The sequence below is a fragment of the Symphalangus syndactylus genome, chromosome 13, assembly GCF_028878055.3.
Source record: "Symphalangus syndactylus isolate Jambi chromosome 13, NHGRI_mSymSyn1-v2.1_pri, whole genome shotgun sequence".
Lineage (NCBI taxonomy): Eukaryota > Metazoa > Chordata > Mammalia > Primates > Hylobatidae > Symphalangus > Symphalangus syndactylus.
Window position 1 is genome coordinate 23,177,254 of NC_072435.2, and position 22,733 is coordinate 23,199,986.

Here is a 22,733-nt window from a genome sequence, read left to right on the forward strand (position 1 = left end):
AAAATCAGCCGGGCATGGTGGCACGTGCCTGTAGTCCCAGCTACTCAGGAGGCTGAGGCAGGAGAATTGCTTGAATCCGGGAGGCGGAGGTTTGCAGTGAGCCGAGATCGTGCCACAGCACCCCAGCCTGGGCGACAGAGCGAGACTCCATCTCAAACAAACAAACAGACAAAAACAGAATCAAATAGCCAAAAACATGGATAAGATCACACAGAATCCTCAGCTGCAGCTGTTCCAGGCCCAGCAGCCCTCCCACCCACAGTCCAGACCAGGGCTCCACCCCAGGTCCTGCCCTGGGAGCTGGGTCATAGCAATGTGGAGGGGGAAAGCCAGTGAAAACCTCGCCGTCCCAGTGAGCTCACAGCTCACAAAACCTCCCAGGGCCTGCAGTGGTAACAAAGAAGACAGACTACCCGCTGCGCAGTGCTGCAGGGCAAAGCCCAGCGGTGGATAAAGCTCCAGGGCAGCGAGGGGACCTCCAGAGCCTCAAACGCAGGACCAAGCAGACGCCCGGATGCGCACCCCTGCACCCCTGCAGGCCCCAGACGTTTCTGTTTCTGGCCAACAACACCCCGCCCCAGGTGTTTTGGGGGCACGGTTCCCCCCACCCCAACTAGATCAGCCTCAGACTCCGAGCCCTGCCCCCTGCCAGCCAGGTAAACCATTCAACCCCTCTAGGTACCCACCCTTTCCTGGGGACTGCGCTGTCACTCCTGCCCAGAGGCCCTGCACGCACTTGGGAGATTCTTCCCCATCCACCCCGATCCCAGGAGGATCAGCCGAAGGCTTTAGAAGGGACCTGCCATTCTCCGTCCCTCCCTCTCCAGAAAGTGGGGTCAGGGACTGAAGGAGGTATCTGGAGTAATGACTGGATTCCCAGGGCCAGAGACGAAAAATAAAACGTCCTTTCACCAACAAGTCGAGTAAGGAACCAGAGATGCATTTAGGCTGAAGGCGGAGGGGACGGGCAAAGGGAGTCACCGTTTGTCGGCCATCCCCAGGGACAGGGGACCCAGAGGGCAGGCCCATGCCTCCTACAGACTTAGGATGCTTCTTTTTTTTTGAAACGGAGTCCCACTCTATGGCCCAGGCTGGAGTACAATGGCACGATCTTGGCTCACTGCAACCTCGGCCTCCCGGGTTCAAATGATTCTCCTGCCTCAGCCTCCTGAGTAGCTGAGATTACAGGCATTTGCCACTATGCCCAGGTAATTTGGCTGGTCTTGAACTCCTGACCTCAGATGATCCACCCGCCTCAGCCTCCCAAAGTGTTCGGATTACAGGCAGGAGCCACCGCACCCGGTGCTCCCTTCTGACATCTCTTAAGGCCCCCATGGCAGCCCCAGCCGGCCCTGAGCTAACAGGCCTCTCCACTCAGAAGGGGTGCGATCCCCATCTCACAGTGGGGTAAGGCAAGGCCCTCTGAAGTCTCATGGCCAAGCACGGAACTAGGAAGTGATGTAGTGTCTTGTAACCAGGAAGTAATTCCTGCAGCCCAGAAGTGGTTGGACCAGGAATGTGCCCAACCCCAGAGTCCACCCACTTCCAAGGCCTATCAAGCAGGTCTCACATGCACGGTCAGGCACTCATGGAGGCTGCCCAGGACATGGGAGCCAGGGGAGATTCCTCGCGCAGCCTGGGGGAAACCAGGGCAGACTCCCTGGAGGAAGCAACAATATACAGGGTTCCATCTGTACAGGTAAAACATTCCTCACGCAGCCTGGGGAAAACCAGGGCAGACTCCCTGGAGGAAGCAACAATATACAGGGTTCCATCTGTACAGGTAAAACATTCCTGCGTTTTAAGTGCAAAAATGGACAGGGACAGATACATGCTAAATTTCCTCCCTAAGAGTGGCTGCCACCTTCTACGATGACCCCCAGGGACCCATGCCCTTGTGTGAGTGCCTTTGCATCATGTGGATGTGATGGTTATGTGATATGGTGAAGGCAAGGGGGGTCTTGGCAGATGCAATCAAGGATCCTGAGGCCGGGCGCGGTGGCTTACATCTGTAATCCCAGCACTTTGGGAGGCCAAGGCGGGTGGATGACCTGAGGTCAGGAGTTCGAAACCAGCCTGGCCAACATGGTGAAACCCCGTTTCTACTAAAAATACAAAAAATTAGCAGGGCATGGTGGCGGGGCACCTGTAATCCCAGCTACTTGGTAGGCTGAGGCAGGAGAATCTCTTGAACCCAGGAGGCAGAAGTTGCAGTGAGCCAAGATTGCACCACTGCACTCCAGCCTGGGCAACAGAGAGAGACAGAGAGAGTCTCAAAAAAAAAAAAAAAAAAAAGACCAGGCGCGCGGTGGCTCACGCCTGTAATCCCAGCACTTTGGGAGGCCAAGGCGGGCAGATCAAGAGGTCAGGAGATTGAGACCATTCTGGCTAACACGGTGAAACCCCATCTCTACTAAAAATTAAAAAAAAAAAAAAAAATTTAGCTGGGTGTGGTGGAGGGCGCCTGTAGTCCCAGCTACTCGGAGAGGCTGAGGCAGGAGAATGGTGTGAACCCGGGAGGCGGAGCTTGCAGTGAGCCGAGATCGCGCCACTGCACTCTGGCCTGGGCAACAGAGCGAGACTCTTGTCTCAGAAAAAAAAAAAAAAAAAATTAAGGGAAACAAGGTCCCACAATGACTGGATGAGAGGGAGCAGATAGCAGATGAGCGGGTGGGGACAGGGAAGGACACACCCTGGGTTGTCCCTGGCTTCCTGGCCTGGTCCTGACACCCCCATCCAGATTGTAGGGGGATTGGACGGGGGGGGGGGTCTCCACATTCCAGCTGTAGCAAGGCCTGCAAAGGAGGTTGGGGGCAGGGTCTACTCCTGCCCCAAACCCTCTGTGGTTCTCCATCATGCTTACCCTCATGGCCCAACCCTTGCCTGGCTCACAAAGCCCTGCGCGTCTGCCCCCCGCGCCCCCTCGGCTTCTCTGACTTCACCTCCTCCATTGCTCAGTAAAGCAAGGTGCTCAATAAATGTTTGTTGAATGACTAAATCCACCCCCAACACACGCAGAATTTCAAGGGCTGGGATAGGGGAGAGGAGGCTGGGGAAGACCTTCCAGCCCCTGGAAGTGCAGGTCCTCAACAAAGACCCCATGAAGCCAGCTCCCTGCTGTGGTTGATTGTTCTCGATGACAGGAGACAGGAGAGGGCCCCAAGTTCTCGGGCCGCACCCCTTGAGCCGGGCCGCCCAGCACCGGCTGGGTGGGCGCCCCCTGGTGGACAGTCCCGAGGCCGCAGCCTGCAGGCGGCCGCCCTGTGCATTCCTGGCCGGCCTGAGTGGGACAGAGCTGGCCGGCGGATGTTGCTTTTGGCCCCTGGACTGTGGAATGCAAATTTTGAAATAAAAGCTACCAGATGTGAATACACACGATAAAGTGTGTATCAAGGTAGCAAAGGTCATGCCCCAGCCACGTGACGACGGCCCCTTCCCGGCCCTCAGAGCCAATCCTTCCCTTCCCATCCTCCAGAGACCCAGGGGTCCGCTCCCTTCGGCCTCTTGCCAAGGGACTCTGGACCCTTCCCTCTGTGCCTGAGACCTGGAGCGGCACAGGACAGGAAACCTTCAGGCCACCCCCAATACCACAGGCGTGAACCAGACTCACGGACATCTTGAGGCAGGAGAATAGCAGAGGAATTTGGGGGGCGAAGGGGACCGTTGGACATAGGTTAGCTTAAGCAGAAGCGAAACGTGTCAGATGGCAGAAGCAGGACATACGAAATAAGGGAGGAAGCAGTGAATTGGAACATGCAGGATAAGGAAAATAAGCCAGAAGGACTTGCAGTAGCAGTTTGGCCACGAAAAATAAAGCTAAAGATGAGCAATTTGATAAAAAGAGATAAAGTAAGATTAGGCAAGGATGAGCAATTAACTTACAAGAGATAAAGTGAGGTTAAGCCAGTGATGAAAAACATATAAAAGGCCATGAAATGTACGGCCGGGCGCGGTGGCTGATGCTTGTAATCCCGGCACTTTGGGAGGCTGAGGCGGGCGGATCATTTGAGGTCAGGAGTTCGAGACCAGCCTGGCCAACATGGTGAAACCCCGTCTCTACTAAAAACACACAAAAGCTCGCCAGGCATGGCAGTGCACGCCTGTGATCCCAGCTACTCCAGAGGTAGAAGCAGGAGAATCACTTGAACCCGGGAGGTGGAGGTTGCAGTGAGCTGAGATCGCGCCACTGCACTCCAGCCTGGGCGACAGAGCAAGACTCCATCTCAAAAATAAAAAATAAATTTTAAAAGAGTCCTTTAAAAAAAAGGTCATGAAATGTAACAAACTGGGGCTGATCTCATCTCGGAGAGCTCAGTCCGCTGTCCCCTCTGAGAGTGGAATACTGTGCTTCATAAACATTTGCTCCTTTCCTTTGCTGTCTGTGCGTGTCTCATCCAATTCTTTGTTTTGGACACCAGGAGACTGGAACTGCACAGTACCATCCAGTAACAATTACACACGCGTGCGCACACACACACACACACACACACCCTGCCCTGGGGAAGACAGAGCACACACACACACACAGACACACACACACACACACCCTGCCCTGGGGAAGACAGAGAGACAGAAACAGAGAAGCTGAGAGACAGGCAGTGAAGAGCATTCAGAGTCTAAAACATAAACACTAAAAGAAACTCCAGAGACAGTGAAAGAGACAGAGACAGGGAGAGGAACCAGAACACAAAGGGGGGAGATGAAGTCAGAGAGACAATACAGAGGAGAGAGGCTGGGCGCGGTGGCTCTCACCTGTGTCCCAGCACTTTGGGAGGTCAAGGCAAGAGAATCACTTGAACCCAGAAGTTTGAGACCAGCCTGGGCAACATAGTGAGACCCCATCTCTACAAAAGAAAAAAATTAGCCAAGCATGGTGCCAGGTGCCTGTAGTCCTAGCTTCTCAGGAGGCTGAGGTGGAAGGATCCCTTGAGCCCAAGAGGTCAAGGCTGCAGTGAGCCAGGATCACACCACTGCAGTCCATCCTGGGTGGCTGAGCCAGACTCTGTCTCTAAAAAGAGATATATACATACATACACACATACATAGATGATGGATCCATAGATAGGCAGGTGATAGATAGATGATAGTTGAGAGAATTGTAGACAACCCAGGGATGGACAGAAAGCCAGGAGGAGCAGAAGAAGAAAGAGCAAGGGCGGGGGAGATGGAGAGATAGCAATGGGGCTAGTGTGAGTCACAGACAGCTGGCAGGCAGAGGGACCAAGAGGTAGAGTACAAGAGGCTGTCTAGGAGGCTGGAGACCCTTGGAGACACCCAAGAGACACATGGGAGGCCCATGATGTCCCCGACACAGACACCAGCCACACCAGGCCCAGCAGCCCCACCTGTGCAGTGGTTCAGCAGTGGTAGTGTTCAGCATGGCAGGGGTAGCAGTTAACGTGTGCGTGCCGTGGCTGGTGAGGGCACTGGGTGTCTGGCTGTCCTACTGCAGCTGGTCTCACCATGCCCTGCTGACAGGAAACTGGACCTCTGGCAACATCACTGGCTGCACTCAGCCCCAGCTCCCAGTATGTCGCCAGCTGCCCGCTGGCCCCCACCCTAGGCCTGGTAGGACCTCAGCTGCTTACCTTGCCTATAGTACTGCTGGTCAGTACTATGAGGGGCCTGGGAAGCAAACTCATGATGTCAGGTTCAAATCCCTGCTTCAGGCAGGAGAATCAGTGCGTGCGGTTCTAGGTACTGAGGCGTGGTCATTTGTTACACCAACTTCGGGAAACATCCTGGCCTCCCAGTGCAGATCCCCAAGGGTGAGGGTCCGAGCAGAGACTGCGGCTGTCACGCCCGGTGCTCCCCTACCCAACCTGAGACCGAGGGTCCCCGCTCCCGCCAACACCCTTCCAGAAACAAGGGGACCTGGCCCGTCCTCTGCCTCCCACAGACACCAAGGGTCCCAGTCCCTCAATAAAACACCCTGGGGGAGACTGCGCCCTGTTCTCCCGTCCCCTCCCGTCCTGCCACACCCCTCCCCTCTCCTCCCTCACTCTGCTGCTCAGGATTCTATGACCCCCAGGATTTCGGGGGTGACCCCCCAGGAGCCAACCCCTCCTGCTGGCTGGAGACCTCGGCCCGCACCAGCCCCTTTGGGAGCCTCAGTTTCCCCTCCTAAGGCGCCAGGCTGAGCAGAGGGAGGGAGGCACAGGTGTGTCTGGGGGTGGGTGGGCAGGTGCAGCCCAGCTCCGCTCCCTTCCCGCCCCCTCCCCACGGCTCCAATTAAGGGTCCTCCATGTTCAATCGCTGCATTTGACTTACCGGAGGCCTCGCCTCCGGAACGAGGCCTTTGTTCCCTTAATTGGCCATCTCCAGGCACCATTCTCTGCCCCCCGCTGACGCACGCGGGTTCCATATCCCAGGTCCAACTATGCGCTAATTGGGCACTTAGAGGGTCCCAGAAAGCCCCCTCCCCTCCCTGTTCCCTGCCATCCTATATCAGCCCCCACCTGCCACTTCCTCAGACTTCAGGTTGGGCTCCTGGGAGGTGGGGCAGGGTTAGGGCACAGTGGGGAGGCCTTGGCCCAATTCCCAGCCCTGCCTCCTCCCTGGCCTGGGGTGCCTGGGCCTCCAGAGTCCCCTGCCCCTCCCTGCTCATAGATTTGGGGGGTGCTTTGGTCAGCAATATTGTGGGGAGTTACTCCAGACCACCCTGGCCATGCACCCCGGGGTCCCCGAAGGCCCTGGGGTCTCTGAGCCCGGACCCTGGGAGCTGTGTGCCTTTGTGAGCGGGGCGGCTGCCCACATGCTGCGGGCCCTGCAGCCCCGGCGGACCCGGCCCCGCAAGAGGCGGCCCAACCACAGAAGGTTTCTGCACAACCAGATCTGCAGGTGAGGGGGCTGGTGGGGAAGGTGGGCACGGGAGGGGGAAGGGGGAAGGAGCAACCAGTACCCTTGGCTGGGGGAGACCAGGTACAGACAGAGAGGAGCAGCCCCCAGGGCTGGATGCCAGCAACAGTCAACGTGCATTTATTGAGTGCCTACTGTGTGCCAGGCCAGTTAGCAAAGCAGATAAAGTTCCTTGCCATCGTGGAGGCTGTGTTTTCATGGCGGTGGCGGACGATCAGGAATCACCAAAATAAATAACTAGCATGGCGTGATGCGACCACATAGGTGACCCTTGCAAATATGCTGGCCAGGATGGTGGCTCAAGCCTGCAATCCCAGCACCTTGAAAGGCCAGGGCAGGAGGATCGCTTGAGTTCAGGCATTAGAGACCAGCCTGCTCACATCTGTCTTCACAGGCAGTTCACCAAGATTGAGGCCGCCACCCAGCGCCTGGCCCTCTCCATCCTGTCCCAGGAGGCACCTCCCCAGAGACCCTCGCTCCAAAAGCCACCCCCGCCGCCTCCATCCCCCTTCCTGGGAGTGGCCTGTGCTGTGGCCCCCACTGAGGCTCCCCATGCCAGCGCCAGCCTGAGTCCCGCTGCCCTGGACACCTCTACCCTCGACCTCTTTGACAACATTGTGCTCACCCCAGAGTGTGCCTCAGTGCCATGGGACCCCTCCTCTGGTCCTGATGCTCCCCTGCCAGCGCCGGGTCTGTCCTATCGCGACCAGGGCCAGCCAGACCTGAGGCAGGTTCCACATTTCTGCGGCCCCCTGCCCCTTTCCCAGCATGCCCTGGGGGAACAGGCTGATCTGGTGGCTCCTGACTGGGGTTGGGTGGACTGGTGGGAGGTGCCTCGCGCCTGGGATTCTCAGGGGATCCCCGAGGGTTGGGGGACCAGCTCCCCATGAGGCCAATCACAACCCAGCCCAGAACCCAGGACAAGCCAGAAGCCCCTCCATGACGGCTCTACAGCCCTCTCCAGGAGCCCCCAACCTGTCCACTGCCTTCCTGGCAGCCCCTGGGAAAATAAACCAACCCAGACCCCCACTTCAGACCACTGCCTCAGGGGTCTCCTCCTGGGCCCAGAGGCCCCCCTCCACCTCTTCTGGGGGCCCCATTCTTGCTTTCCTGCCTTCCCCCTTCCTTCTGCCCAGCCCCATCTCGGCATCCACCCCTCACTCTCACCAAGGCTCACCTCTGCCTAATGTCTGCTCTCCTCTCATTTATTCCCAAAGATGTATTGAGCGCCTACTATGGGCCAGGCCCAGGTCTAGGACTTGAGGATTCAGCAGTGAACGAGGCAGACAGGACCCCTGCCTCAGGGAGCTCCCTGTTCTGTGTGCATGTGTGTGTTTTGGCGGGGAACTGACAATAAAAGAGTATATCCATGCATTTTTCAAAAAGCAAGATTCATTTCCAATTCAGATTGGAGTTAGTGCTGAAAAGAAAATAAAACACAAGGCAGGGTGCGGTGGCTCACACCTGTAATCACAGCACTTTGGGAGGCCAAGGCAGGTGGATCACTTGAGCCCAGGAGTTCAAGACTAGCCTGGGCAACAGAGTGAGACCTCCGTCTTTACAAAAAAATTAAAAAATTAGTCGGGTGTGGTGGCGCATACCTGTGGTCCCAGCTACTCAGGAGGCTGAGATGGGAGGATCGCTTGAGCCCGGGAGGTTGAGGCTGCAGCGAGCTGTGATCTTACCACGGTACTCCAGCCTGGGTGATAGAGCAATTTTTTTTTTTTTGACGTTTCAAAAAAATTAAAAACAGCGACCTGATGTTAGGGCTACCTGACACCAGGTGGTCAGGAAACGCTTTGAAAGCCTGGAAGGCTGGGCCGTGGGGAGTCCTAGGATTCCAGGCTGAGGGAGCACACATGCAAAGGCCCTGCGGTGGGACATTGAGGGAACAGCAAAGGGAGACCCATGTGGCTGGAGCGGAGTGAGCAGGGGGAGTGGTGAGAGGCGAGGTCTGCAGGGACCAGGAAGGCCGACCATGAATTGAGAGGAGTTTGGATTTATTCCAAGACAGATAGGGAAGTCTCTCTTTCTCTCAACCACCATTTCCAAGCACAGAGTCTAAATTATTCTAAACACCACTCGAGGAGGCAGGTGCTGTACAGATGGGGAAACTGAGGCAGCACAGAGCGCAAAGGACAGGGGGGCGTCAAATTCCTCACTTGACGCTCCCTCAGCCAGCCCCTTCCTGGAAAGTGCCTGAGTATCTTTGTAAGCCTCCGTTTCTTGAGACAGGGCCAGGGTTCGAACCGCAGACATGCCTCTACTCTAGGTAAGACCCCTCTCGCTCTCTCCCGGCCTCGGCGATCTGCTCTGTGCAATGGAGCCGGCCGAGACGCCCTCTCTCCAGCCAGGATCTGAGCCTTCGGAGACCACCGCACGACTCCGCCCCGTCGGCCGCCACTCACGCCCTCTACTGCTCTCCATTGGCCGGACGAGCTGCTGCCCCGCCCCCACCGCGCCTTTGCGAGCTAATCATTTTCTTGAGACTGACAGCCTTGCCAGCACCGCCCCTCCCCTGGGGCGGGAGCAAAGCAGCGGCATATGCGGATTGGTTGAGAGGCAGGGGGCGGGGAGAGTTGGTGAGCGCCGATTGCGGGCAGGGGCAGTGGCACATGCGGATTGGCCGGAGAGAGGGGCGAGCAGAGCATGATGAGTGTCGATTGGACGGCTCGGCCCAAGTGGGCGGAACGCGGACGGTGCAGGGGGTGGGCCACGTGTCCAGCCCTAACGAAACGGTGACCCACCCCGGGAAGCCCGCAAGAGGCCTCAGCGGTGGCCGTCCGAACGCCGAGAGGTGAGGGTGTCCCCGGCCTCACCTGCGGAGGGGCCGTTCCGGGCTCGAACCCGGCACCTTCCGGGTAAGTCCTCTCTCGCTGCTGGCGCTATTTGGAGACCGACCTTCCCGCCTAGCAGATGGGGAAACTGAGGCTCTGCCTGGGCGTCCCGGGCCAAGGTCACAGGACCAGAAGGACTCCACCTGGCCCCGCCAGAATTGGCTGGCCAGAGACTCGAAGCGTCCCTGGGTCGCGCCTGCCGCGTCTGTAACAGCGCTGCGGGGTGGGCAGGTTTAATCCCCATTTCTCCGACGAGAAAACTGAGGCTAAGGCAAAGAGAAACTTGCCCAAGGTCACACAGCCAGGAAGTCCGGGCTCCAAGGCCGGGTTTCCGAGACCGCGTGGGGAAATCAACGGCCCTACCCCGCCCCCTGTTGCCGCCCACCTCCAGCCACGCCCCCTTTGGCCGTGGTTACCCTCCACCCAGGCTGAATCTCTCCTCGTTCCGCAGGACACGCCCAACTCTCTCCAGCCCAGACCTCCCCTCCACATCTCTCTCTCTCTCACACACCCACCCTTACCCCAATTTTTCATCTCCCAAAAACCAGTTCCCCTCACCGGGATCCCCTGTGAATCTTCAGATCATGCCCCTCGCTCGACCAGAAACTAGGGGCCTTTCTCCCCGACTTTCCCCACCGTCCCAGCTGCCCCTTCCAGTCTCTCCCCTGTCCCACTGGGCCCCAGTGCCGACCTCCTGCTCTCTGGCCTTTGCCTCCAGTTCAACCGCACGGCGGGGCCATGAAGCTATCTTTGTATTTTGCATTTTGAACACTTTTTCTGGAATAATACCACATACGCAGAAAATCAAACGTTTGCAAATACACAGCTTAAATAAATATTTATAAAGGGAGCACCCTGGTGTAAACAAGTATCCAAAGAAAAAAGTCAAACATGCGCCACATCCCAGGATCTCCCGCCCTCGTCGTTTCCATCACTGTGGTCCAAGGGCAGTCACTGTCCTGGCTTCTGACGCCATAGATCAGTTTTGCTGGGTTTTGGCTTTATGTCAACCCTTTATTTTATATAGTATTGACTAGACAACTTGTTGCACACTGTCCAGAATTCAGAAGAAACAGAATAGGACCCAGTGAAAAGGCTCCTACACACTTCCCTGGTGCCTGCTTCACCCGCCTAAGTCTCCCGTTTCTTGCTTGTTTGCCAGAGATAGCAGATATAGATATAGGCAACACAGACACATTTTCCTCTCCCTTTTTTCTTTGGCACAAAAAGGAGCATTCCATACACACTGTTCTGCTTCTTTTTCACTTCTCTCAAACATGTTTTCGTATTGTTACTTAAAGAGCTTCCTCGTAATTTTTTCTGGCTGCAAGGAATAACAGAGTATAGTTATGGCGTGACTTATGTAACCAGTACCCTAATTGTGGACATCGATACTTACTTCTGCTCCTTTGCTCTGGGGAAGAGTCCTGTAATGAATAACCCTGTGTCGTTTCACATGAATGTCTGTAGGATAAATGCTTACTTAGGAGCAGCTTTTGAGGTCAGAGGGTTTGTGTAGCCTTTTTGAGAAATGCAGCTGCTCGGCTGCCCCTAGGAGTTGTGACCCACACTCCTACGAGGCCGGGGGGAGTTCCTGGGTGCGACAGATGCCTGTCCTAGGCTTTTGGACATGCTGGCCCCCAGATCTGCCCCTCCAAGGCTCCTCACTGCCCTCAGCAGAGAGACTCCAGGGCCCTTGTGACCCACCTGTCAGCTCTCCAGCTCCTGGTTCCCTCAGAACCATCCCTTGGGGCCTGGGTGTCCCAGGTCCTGCCTTCTGCACAGGGGAGGAAGAGTTAGCATGTGAGTGGGTGTGAGAGGGTCACTCCAGGGGGAGGAAACCGCAAGGGCTGTTTGAGAGGAGGGAGTGGCTGGGCTGAGGCTGGAGGGTCTTCAGAGCAGTGCGGGGGGGAAAAGGGGCGTCTGCATCTTAGTCCTGAGGACAGAGAGAACCCACGGGGGTCAGGGGACAGTTTGAGACAGGGGAGTAATAGTCAGCTTCGTGTTTTGTGAAAAGATCATTTTTCTGCCTTCACTTCCTCTCAGAGAACCCTGCAACCCCTGCCAAGCTGGATCTGGCTCCCTCCAAATCCCAGCACTTATCACAGTTGTAATTATGGGATTAATTCACTGTGGTTTTGTTTCAGAGGGAGTTTCCATTCAATTTTATTTAATGAGATAAAATTTGCACGACATAAAATTCACCATTTTAACCATTTATTCGTTTTTAAACTTGAGATATGGTGCACACAGAAAACATTTGCTGTGGTAGATGGATTTTGTTCAAAGAATAATAGGCCAGGCGCGGTGGCTCACGCTTGTAATCCCAGCATGTTTCGAGGCTGAGGTGGGAGGATCGTTTGAACCCAGGAGTTCGAGACCAGCCTGGGCAACGTAGCAAGACCCTGTCTCTAAAAATATAAAAATACAAAAATTAGCCAGGTGTGGTGGCATACACCTGTGGCTCTAGCTACTTGAGAGGCTGAGGTGGGATGATCACTTGAGCCCAGGAGGTTAAGGATGCAGTGAGCTATGATTGCGCCACTGTACTCCAACCTAGGTGACACTATGAGACCCTGTCTCAAAAAGAAAAAATAGTACAGGGAGGCCAAGGCAGGAGGGTTGCTTGAGGCCAGGACGGGAGAGAGAAAGAAAGACAATGAACAACAGTGTCCTCACTACCTGGCTTTGAAAATAGCCAGGTGTGGTGGCTCACACCTGTAATCACCAGCACTTTGGGAGGCCGAGCCAGGTGGATCACGAGGTCAGGAGTTCAAGACCAGCCTGGCCAACGTGGTGAAACCCCATCTCTACTAAAAATACAAAAATTAGCCAGGCGTGGTGGCACAAGCCTGTAATCCCAGCTACTTGGGAGACTGAGGCAGGAGAATCTTTGAACCCAGGAGGCAGAGGTTGCAGTGAGCCAAGATCGCGCCACTGCACTCCAGCCTGGGTGACAGAGCAAGACTCCATCTCAAAAAAAAAAAAAAAAAAAGAAAAGAAAAGAAAAGAAAATAGCAGCTTCTTGTTGAGTGCCCTGCCTCCTTCAGCTTCCCAGAACACCTTCTGTCTTGCTTCCAGTGAGCCTCCAGGGTCTCCCATTTCCCTGGTGAATTAATGAATAAATGAGTTAAGTACAAACAAATTGTACACACAGATGGGGAGAGAGCTGCAGACAAAAGCCCAGCCCAAACTCTCAGTTGTGCAGCAAACTCGGAGACCCAAAAGCACAAGCCTCCCAGGCTAAGACATGCTGATTCAGGGCCCCTGCGGTGTAGATGCTCTGACAGTGTAGACGCTCTGACGGAGTGGAAGTCAGGTGTGCCCTGTATGGCTGCAGGACCTAGGGCAGGTTAACGGGCCCTCTGGCTGGAGGTTTCCTTCCCTGCAAAAGAATCGCTGGCCGGGTGGCTTCACCAGCCTGTCCTTTTTTTCTTTTTCTTTTCTTTCTTTTTTTTTTTTTTAATTGTGGTAAAATGCACTTTACATAAAACTTACCCTTTCAGCCATTTGAAAATGTACAGTGGAGCAGCATTCATAGAGTCATGCTGTTGTGCAGCCGTCACCGCCAAGTCTGAGCATTTTCACCATCCCAAACGGAAACCCTCCACCTCTCAGCAGTCAGCCTGAATTCCTCCCGGCCACAGCCCCTGGCAGCCAACCATCTGCTTTCTTTCTTTCTCTTTTTTTTTTTTGAGACAGAGTTTTGCTCTTATTGTCCAGGCTGGACTGGCAGTAGTGCTATCTCTGCTCATTGCAACCTCCGCCTCCCAGGTTCAAGTGGTTCTCCTGCCTCAGCCTCCCAAGTAGCTGGGACAACAGGTGCGTGCCACCACGCCTGGCTGATTTTTTGTATTTTTAGTAGATACGGGGTTTCAGCATGTTGGCCAGGCTGGACTCAAACCCCTGGCCTCAGATGATCCGCCTACCTCGGCTTCCCAAAGTCCTGGGATTACAGGTGTGTGCCACCAAGCCCAGTCTCTTTTTTTTTTTTTTTTTTTGAGACAGAGTCTTGCTCAGTCGCCCAGGCTGGAGTGCAGTGGTGTGATCTCGGCTCACTACAACCTCCACCTCCTGGGTTTCAAGCGATTCTTCTGCCGCAGCCTCCCAAGCATCTGGGTTACAGGCACCGGCGACTGCCTGGCTAATTTTTGTATTTTTAGTAGAGACAGGGTTTCGCCATGTTAGCCAGGCTGGTTTTGAACTGATCTCAGGTGACCCGCCCGCCTCAGCCTCCCAAAGTGCCAGCATTATAGGTGTGAGCCACCGCACCCAGCCCCATCTACTTTCTGTCTGTGGATTTGCCTGTTCTGGGCATTTCAGGAAAACAGGATCACACACTCAGTGGCTTTTGTGTTGAGGTCTATCCAGGTTGTGGCCTGTGCAGGGTCCCCCTTCCTTCCTATGGCTGAAGAATATGGCCTCAGTTTCCTCTTGGAGTGGGGTGAGGATCAGGGTGGACCCTTCATTCAGGAGGCCCTGGGGAGTGGGCTGGCCCAACACAGGAGGACGCCCAGCGGAGCCTCCGTTTTGGGGCTGATGGTAACCAGGGCTGATGTAACCGGGATCTGATAGTAACCAGGGCTGATGGTAACTGGGGCTGATAGTAACTGGGGCAGATGGTAACTGGGATCTGATGGTAACCAGGGCTGATGGTAACCAGGGCTGATGGTAACTGGGGCTGATAGTAACCAGGGCGGATGGTAACCGGGGTGGATGGTGACCAGGGCGGATAGTGACTGGGGCAGATGGTAACCAGGGCTGATGGTAACCGGGGCGGATGGTAACCGGGGCGGATGGTAACCGGGATCATGAAGCACTCCTTGGCGTTGTGTGCATTCCTCAGCAAGGAGAACGCAGGGACCGGGAGGGGGACACCCAGAGCCATGTGTGGATGTGGCCCAGAAGGCTTCCCAAGGAAGACACGTCCCTGCCGAATAGGACAGAAATAAGAAAGAAGCCTGTTGCAGGCCCAGGGAACAGCAGACACAGAGACCTGGAGGTGGGAAGAAGGTTGGCAGGTGCCTCGGGCCCTGCCAGGCTCTGGGTGCGAGGACCTGGGCGCCAGCTGGAGACACTGAGAGGAGCCCTTGGGCCTGACCCCACTGCCCCTCTGCCCACCCCCAGAAAATGGCAGCTGCCAGGCCCAGCCTGGGCCGAGTCCTCCCAGGATCCTCTATCCTGTTTCTGTGTGACATGCAGGAGAAGTTCCGCCACAACATCGCCTACTTCCCACAGATCGTCTCAGTGGCTGCCCGCATGCTCAGGGTATGACCTCAGCCCCCCACCCTCAGACCCAGGATCCAGGCTCAGCCCCCCACCCTCAGACCCAGGATCCAGACTCAGCCCTCCACCCTCAGACCTAGGATCCAGGCTCAGCCCTCCACCCTCAGACCAAGAATCCGGGCTCAGCCCTCCACCCTCAGACCCAGTATCCAGGCTCAGCCCTCCACCCTCAGGCCCAGGATCCAGGCTCAGCCCTCCACCCTCAGACCCCAGGATCCAGGCTCAGCCCTAGGATCCAGGCTCAGCCCTCCACCCTCAGACCAAGAATCCAGGCTCAGCCCTCCACCCTCAGACCCAGGAGTCCAGGCCTAACTCCTCTTCCTTCAGACCCAGGTGTCCAGGTCCACTTCCTCTTCCCTCAGACCCAGAAGTCCAGGCCCAGCTCCTCCTCCCACAGACCCAGGAGTCCAGGCATAGCCCCTCCTCCCGCAGACTCAGGAGTCCAGACCCCCAGCCCCTCCTCCCTCAGACCCTGAAGTCCAGGCCCAGCTCCTCCTCCCTCAGACCCAGGAGTCCAGGCATAGCCCCTCCTCCCTCAGACCTGGGAGTCCAGGCATAGCGCCTCCTCCCTCGGACCCAGGAGTCCAAGCGTACCTCCTCCTCCCTCAGACGCAGGAGTCCAGGCCTCAGCTCTTCCTCCCTCAGACCCAGGAGTCCAGGCCCAGCCCCTCCTCCCTCAGACCCAGGAGTCCAGGCCCCCAGCCCCTCCTTCCTCAGACCCAGGAGTCCAGGCCCAGCTCTTCTTCCCTCAGACCCTGACCTCCCTGACCTTTCTTCCCCTTCACTGACACAGGTGGCCCGGCTGCTTGAGGTGCCAGTCATGCTGACGGAGCAGTACCCGCAAGGCCTAGGCCCCACGGTGCCCGAGCTGGGGGCTGAGGGCCTTCAGCCACTGGCCAAGACCTGCTTCAGTATGGTGCCCGCCCTGCAGCAGGAGCTGGACAGTCGGCCCCAGCTGCGCTCCGTGCTGCTCTGTGGCATTGAGGCACAGGCCTGCATCTTGGTGAGATGCTGACTGACCCCAGGGGTCCCTCATTCTCACCTCCTTCCCTGACCAGAAACCTCCACTTCCCTGCAGGACCCTCATCCTGACCTGGGCCCTCTCTCCTCATGTGTGGGCCCCATCCTATCTTGTATCCCCTCCTGACCTGGGGGGCCCCCTGCTCTGATCCGAGCCTCCCTCCTCCCATTCTGGGCCCCTAATTCTGACTCACCATCCCCAATTCCTTACCCGGGACCCCTGTTCTTATCCGGCGTTAGCCCTGACCTCTCTCTACCCACAGAACACGACCCTGGACCTCCTGGACCGGGGGCTGCAGGTCCACGTGGTGGTGGACGCTTGCTCCTCACGCAGGTGAGAGGGCCCCTCCCTGGGTGGGTGCACATGGGGGCCGTCAGGGGCTCCCAGGAAGGGCCACAGGCAGCATTCCCACCAGGGTGCCTGCGTGTCTGGGTGTCCAGACTGCAGCATCCACACCAGCCTTCCCTCCCTCCCTCCCACTCACAGCCAGGTGGACCGGCTGGTGGCTCTGGCCCGCATGAGACAGAGTGGTGCCTTCCTCTCCACCAGCGAAGGGCTAATTCTGCAGCTTGTGGGTGATGCCGCCCACCCCCAGTTCAAGGAGGTAATGCCCGCCTGGCCGCCCCCACCTCCCCTGCATCTGACAAAGGTCTTGTCTTTGGGCTCTGAGAATACATCTCGGCACCAGCAGGCTGCTGCCTCCAGGGGAAGCCGGGTTCTTGGAGGGGAGGCTGCTGGTCACTGTCACGGCCATAAATCCATGAAAGGAGCCCGCAGATGGACCACAAGGACCACAGAGAACAATAAAATGGGGGAGGCGATCCAGAGGGTCAGGGCACAGAGGAGGGGGTTTGTATTGAAGGGTCTGGGGGGCGTCCTGGAGCAGGTGACTTTAGAATGAACTGAAGGAGGGAGCGACCAGGCGGACACTGGGGAAGAACAGGCCAGCAGAGACCCTCTAGATAGAAACTCCTTGACCCGTCCACACCCATCTCCAATTCTCCATCTCCTCCGCCTCTGCCCCTTCCAGCCCGGGTGCCCCTCCTCCAGTTTCTCAGACTCCACACCCGCCCTCAGAGTGGCCGCCCTGCTACTGGGGTCAGCCAGGTATTGGACCCCCCGCTTCAAGCCCTTGGCCCTCAGGATGCTGGAGGGGCCCCAGACCTTGACATTCCCAGGCCCTCCCAGGTCTGCTCCTTGCCTTCCTTCTAGTTCAGCTCTGTGGGACATTCACTGAGCACCTACTCCGTGCCAGCCACTGTGGTGAGCCCTAGAGTCTGCATCAATCCATGTTCAGTGACACATTGAACATGGATTGGGGCGGGAGTTGCAGAGGGATGAGCAGGAGTGGCAGGGGTGGCCCTGAATTCTGACCTGCAGGCGAAGGGGGCATCAAGCACTCACAGTGTTCCCAGGGGAGGGGGGACTGAGCTTTCTTTGTCCAAGGAGCTGTAGCAGGCCAGGGTGAGCACTGGGCGGGAGGAGCCAGCACCCTGTCTTCACACAGGAGCCACAGCCCAAAGGTTTGGGATTTCAGCCATGGGCAGCCATCAGGGTTTGATGCAGGGGAGCTGGCCATATCGGGTCGGCAGTTTACAAAATTCTTCCTGGCACTGTGTGACCAGTGGATTAGGGAGTGTGGCAGAGGGGAGGAGGGAGAGACCTGTCAGTAAGGAGGTTAATTTGGGCACCCAGGCAAGCGGTGATGAGGCAGTGGGGATGCAGGCTTTTTTGTTGTTTTTTCTTTCTTTATTTTTATTTTCTGGAGATAAACTTGCTGGGACTTGCTGATGGATGAAATGCGGTTGGTTGCTCATGTCTATCTAAGAGGCAGTTAGATAGATGAGTTGAGTTCAGGGGCAAAGTCCAGGCTGGATTTGTGAGCTGAGGGCCCAGAAGAGGGATGGGAGAAATGAAGTTACTTAAGAAGAGGAAAGTGTAGACAGGAAGCCCCAGCACAGAGCTGTCCACCCTTAGTGGTCCAAGCCCGCAAAGCACACCAAGATGGCGGGCAGTGAGGAGCTCAACCAGTCACGTGTAATGAGAGGGAGGCCCCAGGAAAAGTCTTGAGAAGAGGGAGTGTTGTCTTGGGCAGCTGCTAGCCAGAAGGTCCGAGAGATGAAGATGGAGAAGTGTCCCTCAGATTTGTCATCCATGGAGATCAGGACCCTAGACGCTTCCTGACCCATAGCCCTCTGCCCCTACAGATCCAGAAGCTCATCAAGGAGCCCGCCCCAGACAGCGGACTGCTGGGCCTCTTCCAAGGCCAGAAGTCCCTCCTCCACTGAACTCCAACCCTGCCTTGAGGGAAGACCACCCTCCTGTCGCCCGGACCTCAGTGGAAGCGCGTTCCCCCCATCCCTGGATGCCAAGAGTGGTGCGATCCACCAGGAGTGCCGCCCCCTTGTGAGGGGGGGCAGGGTGCTGCCTTCCCATTGGACAGCTGCTCCCGGAAATGCAAATGAGACCCCTGGAAGCTGGGTAGGAATTGGTTGAGCCGAGGTGGAGGCGGGGCTCGGCCCCGGGCCACTTCACGGGGCGGGAAGGGGAGGGGAAGAAGAGTCTCAGACTGTGGGACACGGACTCGCAGAATAAACATATATGTGGCTGTGGACCAAACCATTCTTGAGTTGGGGGGGATCCCGGGGGCGACTGGGGGCTGCAGGAGGGAGAAAGCGGGGTCCCCAGCAGGTGGGGAGGGGGAGGTGCCTCTTCTCGGCTCAAAGCCGGCGCGAGGCAAAGGCGAGGGCTGGCGGCTGACACATCTGCACGGACGCGGCGCATCTGCTCGGAAGAGAACTGCGGCCGGGGTCGCCCCCCGCCGGCGCGCGCACGCCCAGCCCAGCTGCCGGCAGACACGCGCTCCGCCGCCGCCTCCAGCTGCCCCCCACGCCGCCACCCCCGGCTCCCCAAGGGTCCCGCATCCGGAAAGCGAGGTGAGCGAGACCGCACCCCGGTGCGAGGGGGAAACTGAGGCAAGGGGACATGGAGACGGGGAGGAAGGAAGACACAGCCATGTGGATGGGTGGATGGATGGATGGAAGGATGGATGGACGGATGGAAGGAAGGGCTGAAAGCCTTGTAGTCCCAGCTCCCCCAGACGCAGGAGTTCCGGGACCCACATGGGGGTCCCCAGAATTCTGCAGATCTAGGAGTTGGAACTCTGCAGACCCCCAGGGAGAGTTCCTCCGTTCCAGATTTGCAGCCCTTGCCTCTTCGCCAACCTTGGGGACCTCAGAGGCCACCCCTGAGTCCTCAGGGACACCCGCGTCAGAGCTGTCATACAGCCCGCCCCGCGTTGGGCAATCGGAGCCCCCACCGCCAACCCTGGGAGCCCATACCCCTCCCAGAAGGTCTGGTCCCCTGGCCCCCAGCGTCGGAGCGCCCAGCATCCCTCTCCCCAGGGATCTAGGAAGAGCCCCTGGGACCGGGCGGCGGCGCCCCCGGCCCCCGCCTTCCGGATCCAGGTGTCCCCCCTCCTCACCCCCCAAGCCCGAAACCTCGCGTCTCGGAGGCCCGGCGCGCGTCGCCATGGCAACGAGAGTCTATTTTGCGCTGGGAACACGCAGCTCCCGCCGCAGCGCCCCCCCACCCCAACAACCCGGGCCTGAATGGGAGTGGGGGACCCGGGAGGGGGCTCGGGGGTCCGGATCGGGGGTGAGTGGAGACACAGACACTCAGAGATCCGACGACAGCAAACCTGGGACAGAGACAGAGACGTGGAGCCAGGGAGGAGAGACAAGCGGGATGTGGAGACAGAGGGGTGACGGAGACCGGGCGGGGGAAGGAGGGAAATGGAGGCGCGCAGGGAACTGAGGCTCGGAGCTGGGGACAGCCCGGGACAGAGGCGCCTGGACGGAGAGAGACGCCGAGATGCGAGGAGACCCGCAGCGAGACACAAGGGCTGAGACACCCCTAGAGACAGAGACGGGCGGGGGAGGCGGGGGTCCGGGAGGAGGCGTGGACGGGGCGCCCCCGGGACGCGAAGATGCGGAGACCCAGAGACCCAGAGACAAACACGCGGGCCGGGCGGCGCAGGGATCTGGGCGGGGGCGCCGGGACCGGCCACCTCCTGGGCTGCGGGTCGGGGGAGGGTCCTCCTCCCTCCCTCGGTCCCTGCCTTCCCCGCGGCCCGCGAGGCACGGCGCCCCCGTGCAGCCCCGGAACTGGGGTCCCCGCGCCCTCCAGCAGGAGCCTGCCCCTTCTCTCTGGGCTTTCCCCACCCGCCCGGGCCCGCCTCCTCTTGAACGCACACCCCTACCCCAAACCGACCTGTCAACCCCAGAGAAGCTCCACCCTTCGCACTCGGACCGGCGCCCGCCCGGCCCAGCGCTGGCCTCTCTCTCCGTACCCACTGCGCCCCTCAGCCCCCCAACCACCCCCTGCGGACCCTACTCCAGCCCAGCTCCCGAGACCCCAGAGGCGCCGACTCTCTCGGGCGAGTGTCCCCTCTGTAGGTCAGGTCCTCCCCTCTCTGGCTCTCTCTCCTCTCAGGGTCTCTGAACCCCACTTCTCTAGGACGCTGCATCCCCTCTGAGCATTTGTCTCCCACCCCCCGCCCGTCTCTTTTGCCTCTCTCTCTGGGTCTCTGTCCCCCTGTCTCTGGGTCTCTGTCCCCCAGGTCTCTGTCCCTCTCTCTCTCAGGGTCTCTGTTCCCCTGTCTCTGGGTCTCTGTCTCTCCGTCTCTGGGTCTCTGTCCCCCCTCTCTCTCTGGGTCTCTGTCCCCCGGGTCTCTGTCCCTCTCTCTCTCTGGGTCTCTGTCCCCCTGTCTCTGGGTCTCTGTCCCTCTCTCTCTCTGGGTCTTTGTCCCCGTCTCTGGGTCTCTGTGCCCGTCTCTGGGTCTCTGTCCCCCTCTCTCTGCGTCTCTGACCCCTCTCTGGGTCTCTGTCCCCCTCTCTCTGCGTCTCTGACCCCTCTCTGGGTCTCTGTCCCCCTCTCTCTGCGTCTCTGACCCCTCTCTGGGTCTCCATCTCCTTCTCTCTGGGTCTCTGTCCCCCCGTCTCTGGGTCTCTGTCCCTCCTCTCTCTCTGGGTCTCTGTCCCCCTGTCTCTGGGTCTCTGTCCCCCGGGTCTCTGTCCCTCTCTCTCTCTGGGTCTCTGTTCCCCTGTCTCTGGGTCTCTGTCCCCCCGTCTCTGGGTCTCTGTCCCTCTCTCTCTCTGGGTCTTTGTCCCCCTGTCTCTGGGTCTCTGTCCCCCCCTCTCTCTGGGTCTCTGACCCCTCTCTGGGTCTCCGTCTCCTTCTCTCTGGGTCTCTGTCCCCCCGTCTCTGGGTCTCTGTCCCTCTCTCTCTCTGGGTCTCTGTCCCCCTGTCTCTGGGTCTCTGTCCCCCTGTCTCTGGGTCTCTGTCCCCCCGTCTCTGGGTCTCTGTCCCCATCTCTCTGCGTCTCTGACCCCTCTCTGGGTCTCTGTCTCCTTCTCTCTGGGTCTCTGTCCCCTCTCTCTCTGGGTCTCTGTCCCCCTGTCTCTGAGTCTCTGTCCCCTTGTCTCTCTGGGTCTCTGTCCCCCTCTCTCTCTGAGTCTCTGCCGCCTGTCTCTCTAGGTCTCTGTCACCCTCTCTCTCTGGGTCTTTGTTCCCCTCTCTCTCTAGGTCTCTATCCCCATCTCTCTCTGGGTCTCTGTCCTCTGTCTCTCTGAGTCTCTGTCCCCTTGTCTCTCTGGGTCTCTGTCCCCCTCTCTCTCTGGGTCTCTGCCCCCTTCTCTCTCTGGGTCTCTGGCCCCCTCTCTCTCTGGGTCTTTGTTCCCCTCTCTCTCTGGGTCTCTATCCCCATCTCTCTCTCTGGGTCTCTGTCCTCTGTCTCTCTGAGTCTCTGTCCCCTTGTCTCTCTGGGTCTCTGTCCCCCTCTCTCTCTGGGTCTCTGCCCCCTTCTCTCTCTGAGTCTCTGCCGCCTCTCTCTCTGGGTCTTTGTTCCCCTCTCTCTCTGGGTCTCTATCCCCATCTCTCTCTCTGGGTCTCTGTCCTCTGTCTCTCTGAGTCTCTGTCCCCTTGTCTCTCTGGGTCTCTGTCCCGTTCTCTCTCTGGGTCTCTGTCTTCTCTTTCTCTGGGTCTCTGTCCCCCTCTATCTCTGGGTCTCTGTCCCCTCTCTGGGTCTCTGTCCCCTTCTCTCTCTGGGTCTCTGTCCCCTCTCTCTCTGGGTCTCTGTCCCCTTCTTTCTCTGGGTCTCTGTCCCCTCTCTCTCTGGGTCTCTGTTCCCTCTCACTCTGAGTCTCTGTCCCCCTGTCTCTCTGAGTCTCTGTCCCCTCTCTCTGGGTCTCTGTCCCCCGTCTCTGGGTTTCTGTCCCCCTGTCTCTCTAGTCTCTGTCCCTCTGTCTCTCTGGGTCTCTGTCCCCCTCTCTCTGGGTCTCTGTACCCCCTTCTCTGTCAAACACGCACAATCTGCCCTGCCTCCGGCTCTCTGTCCCCTCTCCCAGGACCTCTGTTTCCCCTTCAGTATCCCTGTCCCTTTCTCTGAGCTTCTGGGCGGCCTGGCCCCCAGCCAGCAGCCAAGAGGGTTGGGAGGGGATGCAGCAGGTGGAGTGTGCAGCACAGAGCTGGGCAGGGGGCTGGTGGGGGGTCGGGGAGGAGCTCCCAGAAGCCCAGGGACCCTGCCCAGGCTGGCTCTCTGACCTGTGTCCCCACATCTGTGTCTGTCAGGTCCTGAGCTGGGCTGCAGGGGGGCATGCAAGATGCAGACGTGAAGCCTGGGGTCCTGGGCCCCTTCCCCCTCAGCTGTGGAGGAGGAGAGTGCTGTTGTG

At 58.2% G+C, this 22,733-nt stretch overlaps 2 protein-coding genes across 6 annotated transcripts; both read left to right on the forward strand.

Annotated features, from left to right (window-relative positions):
• Positions 1-6,471: 6,471 nt before the first annotated feature.
• Positions 6,472-8,232, forward strand: C13H19orf85 (chromosome 13 C19orf85 homolog). Its single transcript, XM_055237711.1, has 2 exons — positions 6,472-6,840; positions 7,253-8,232. Exons 1-2 carry the CDS (start codon positions 6,668-6,670, stop codon positions 7,746-7,748), a joined length of 669 nt encoding a protein of 222 aa, XP_055093686.1. The 5' UTR covers positions 6,472-6,667; the 3' UTR covers positions 7,749-8,232.
• Positions 8,233-9,491: 1,259 nt separating this feature from the next.
• ISOC2 (isochorismatase domain containing 2) lies at positions 9,492-18,621 on the forward strand. Of its 5 annotated transcripts, none has more exons than XM_055237705.2 (6): positions 9,492-9,719; positions 14,823-14,963; positions 15,775-15,984; positions 16,265-16,335; positions 16,489-16,606; positions 18,210-18,621. In XM_055237705.2, the coding sequence occupies exons 2-6, from the start codon at positions 14,826-14,828 to the stop codon at positions 18,288-18,290; spliced, it is 618 nt and encodes a 205-aa protein (XP_055093680.1). In that variant the 5' UTR covers positions 9,492-9,719; positions 14,823-14,825; the 3' UTR covers positions 18,291-18,621. The 5 variants fall into 5 exon arrangements, with proteins under 5 accessions (XP_055093680.1, XP_055093681.1, XP_055093679.1 ...); XM_063615385.1 differs by having other exon boundaries at positions 9,552-9,719; positions 14,542-14,963; XM_055237706.2 differs by lacking the exon at positions 16,489-16,606 and having other exon boundaries at positions 9,547-9,719; positions 14,898-14,963.
• Positions 18,622-22,733: the final 4,112 nt, after the last annotated feature.

Coding starts and splice junctions, on each gene's coding strand:
- ISOC2 (XM_055237704.2), top strand. CDS start 14,826: ATGGCAGCTGCCAGGCCCAGCCTGGGCCGAGTCCTCCCAGGATCCTCT. Junction 15,985..16,264: donor AGGCACAGGCCTGCATCTTG/GTGAGATGCTGA, acceptor CTCTACCCACAG/AACACGACCCTGGACCTCCT. Junction 16,336..18,209: donor GACGCTTGCTCCTCACGCAG/GTGAGAGGGCCC, acceptor CTGCCCCTACAG/ATCCAGAAGCTCATCAAGGA.
- C13H19orf85 (XM_055237711.1), top strand. CDS start 6,668: ATGCACCCCGGGGTCCCCGAAGGCCCTGGGGTCTCTGAGCCCGGACCC. Junction 6,841..7,252: donor CTGCACAACCAGATCTGCAG/GTGAGGGGGCTG, acceptor CTGTCTTCACAG/GCAGTTCACCAAGATTGAGG.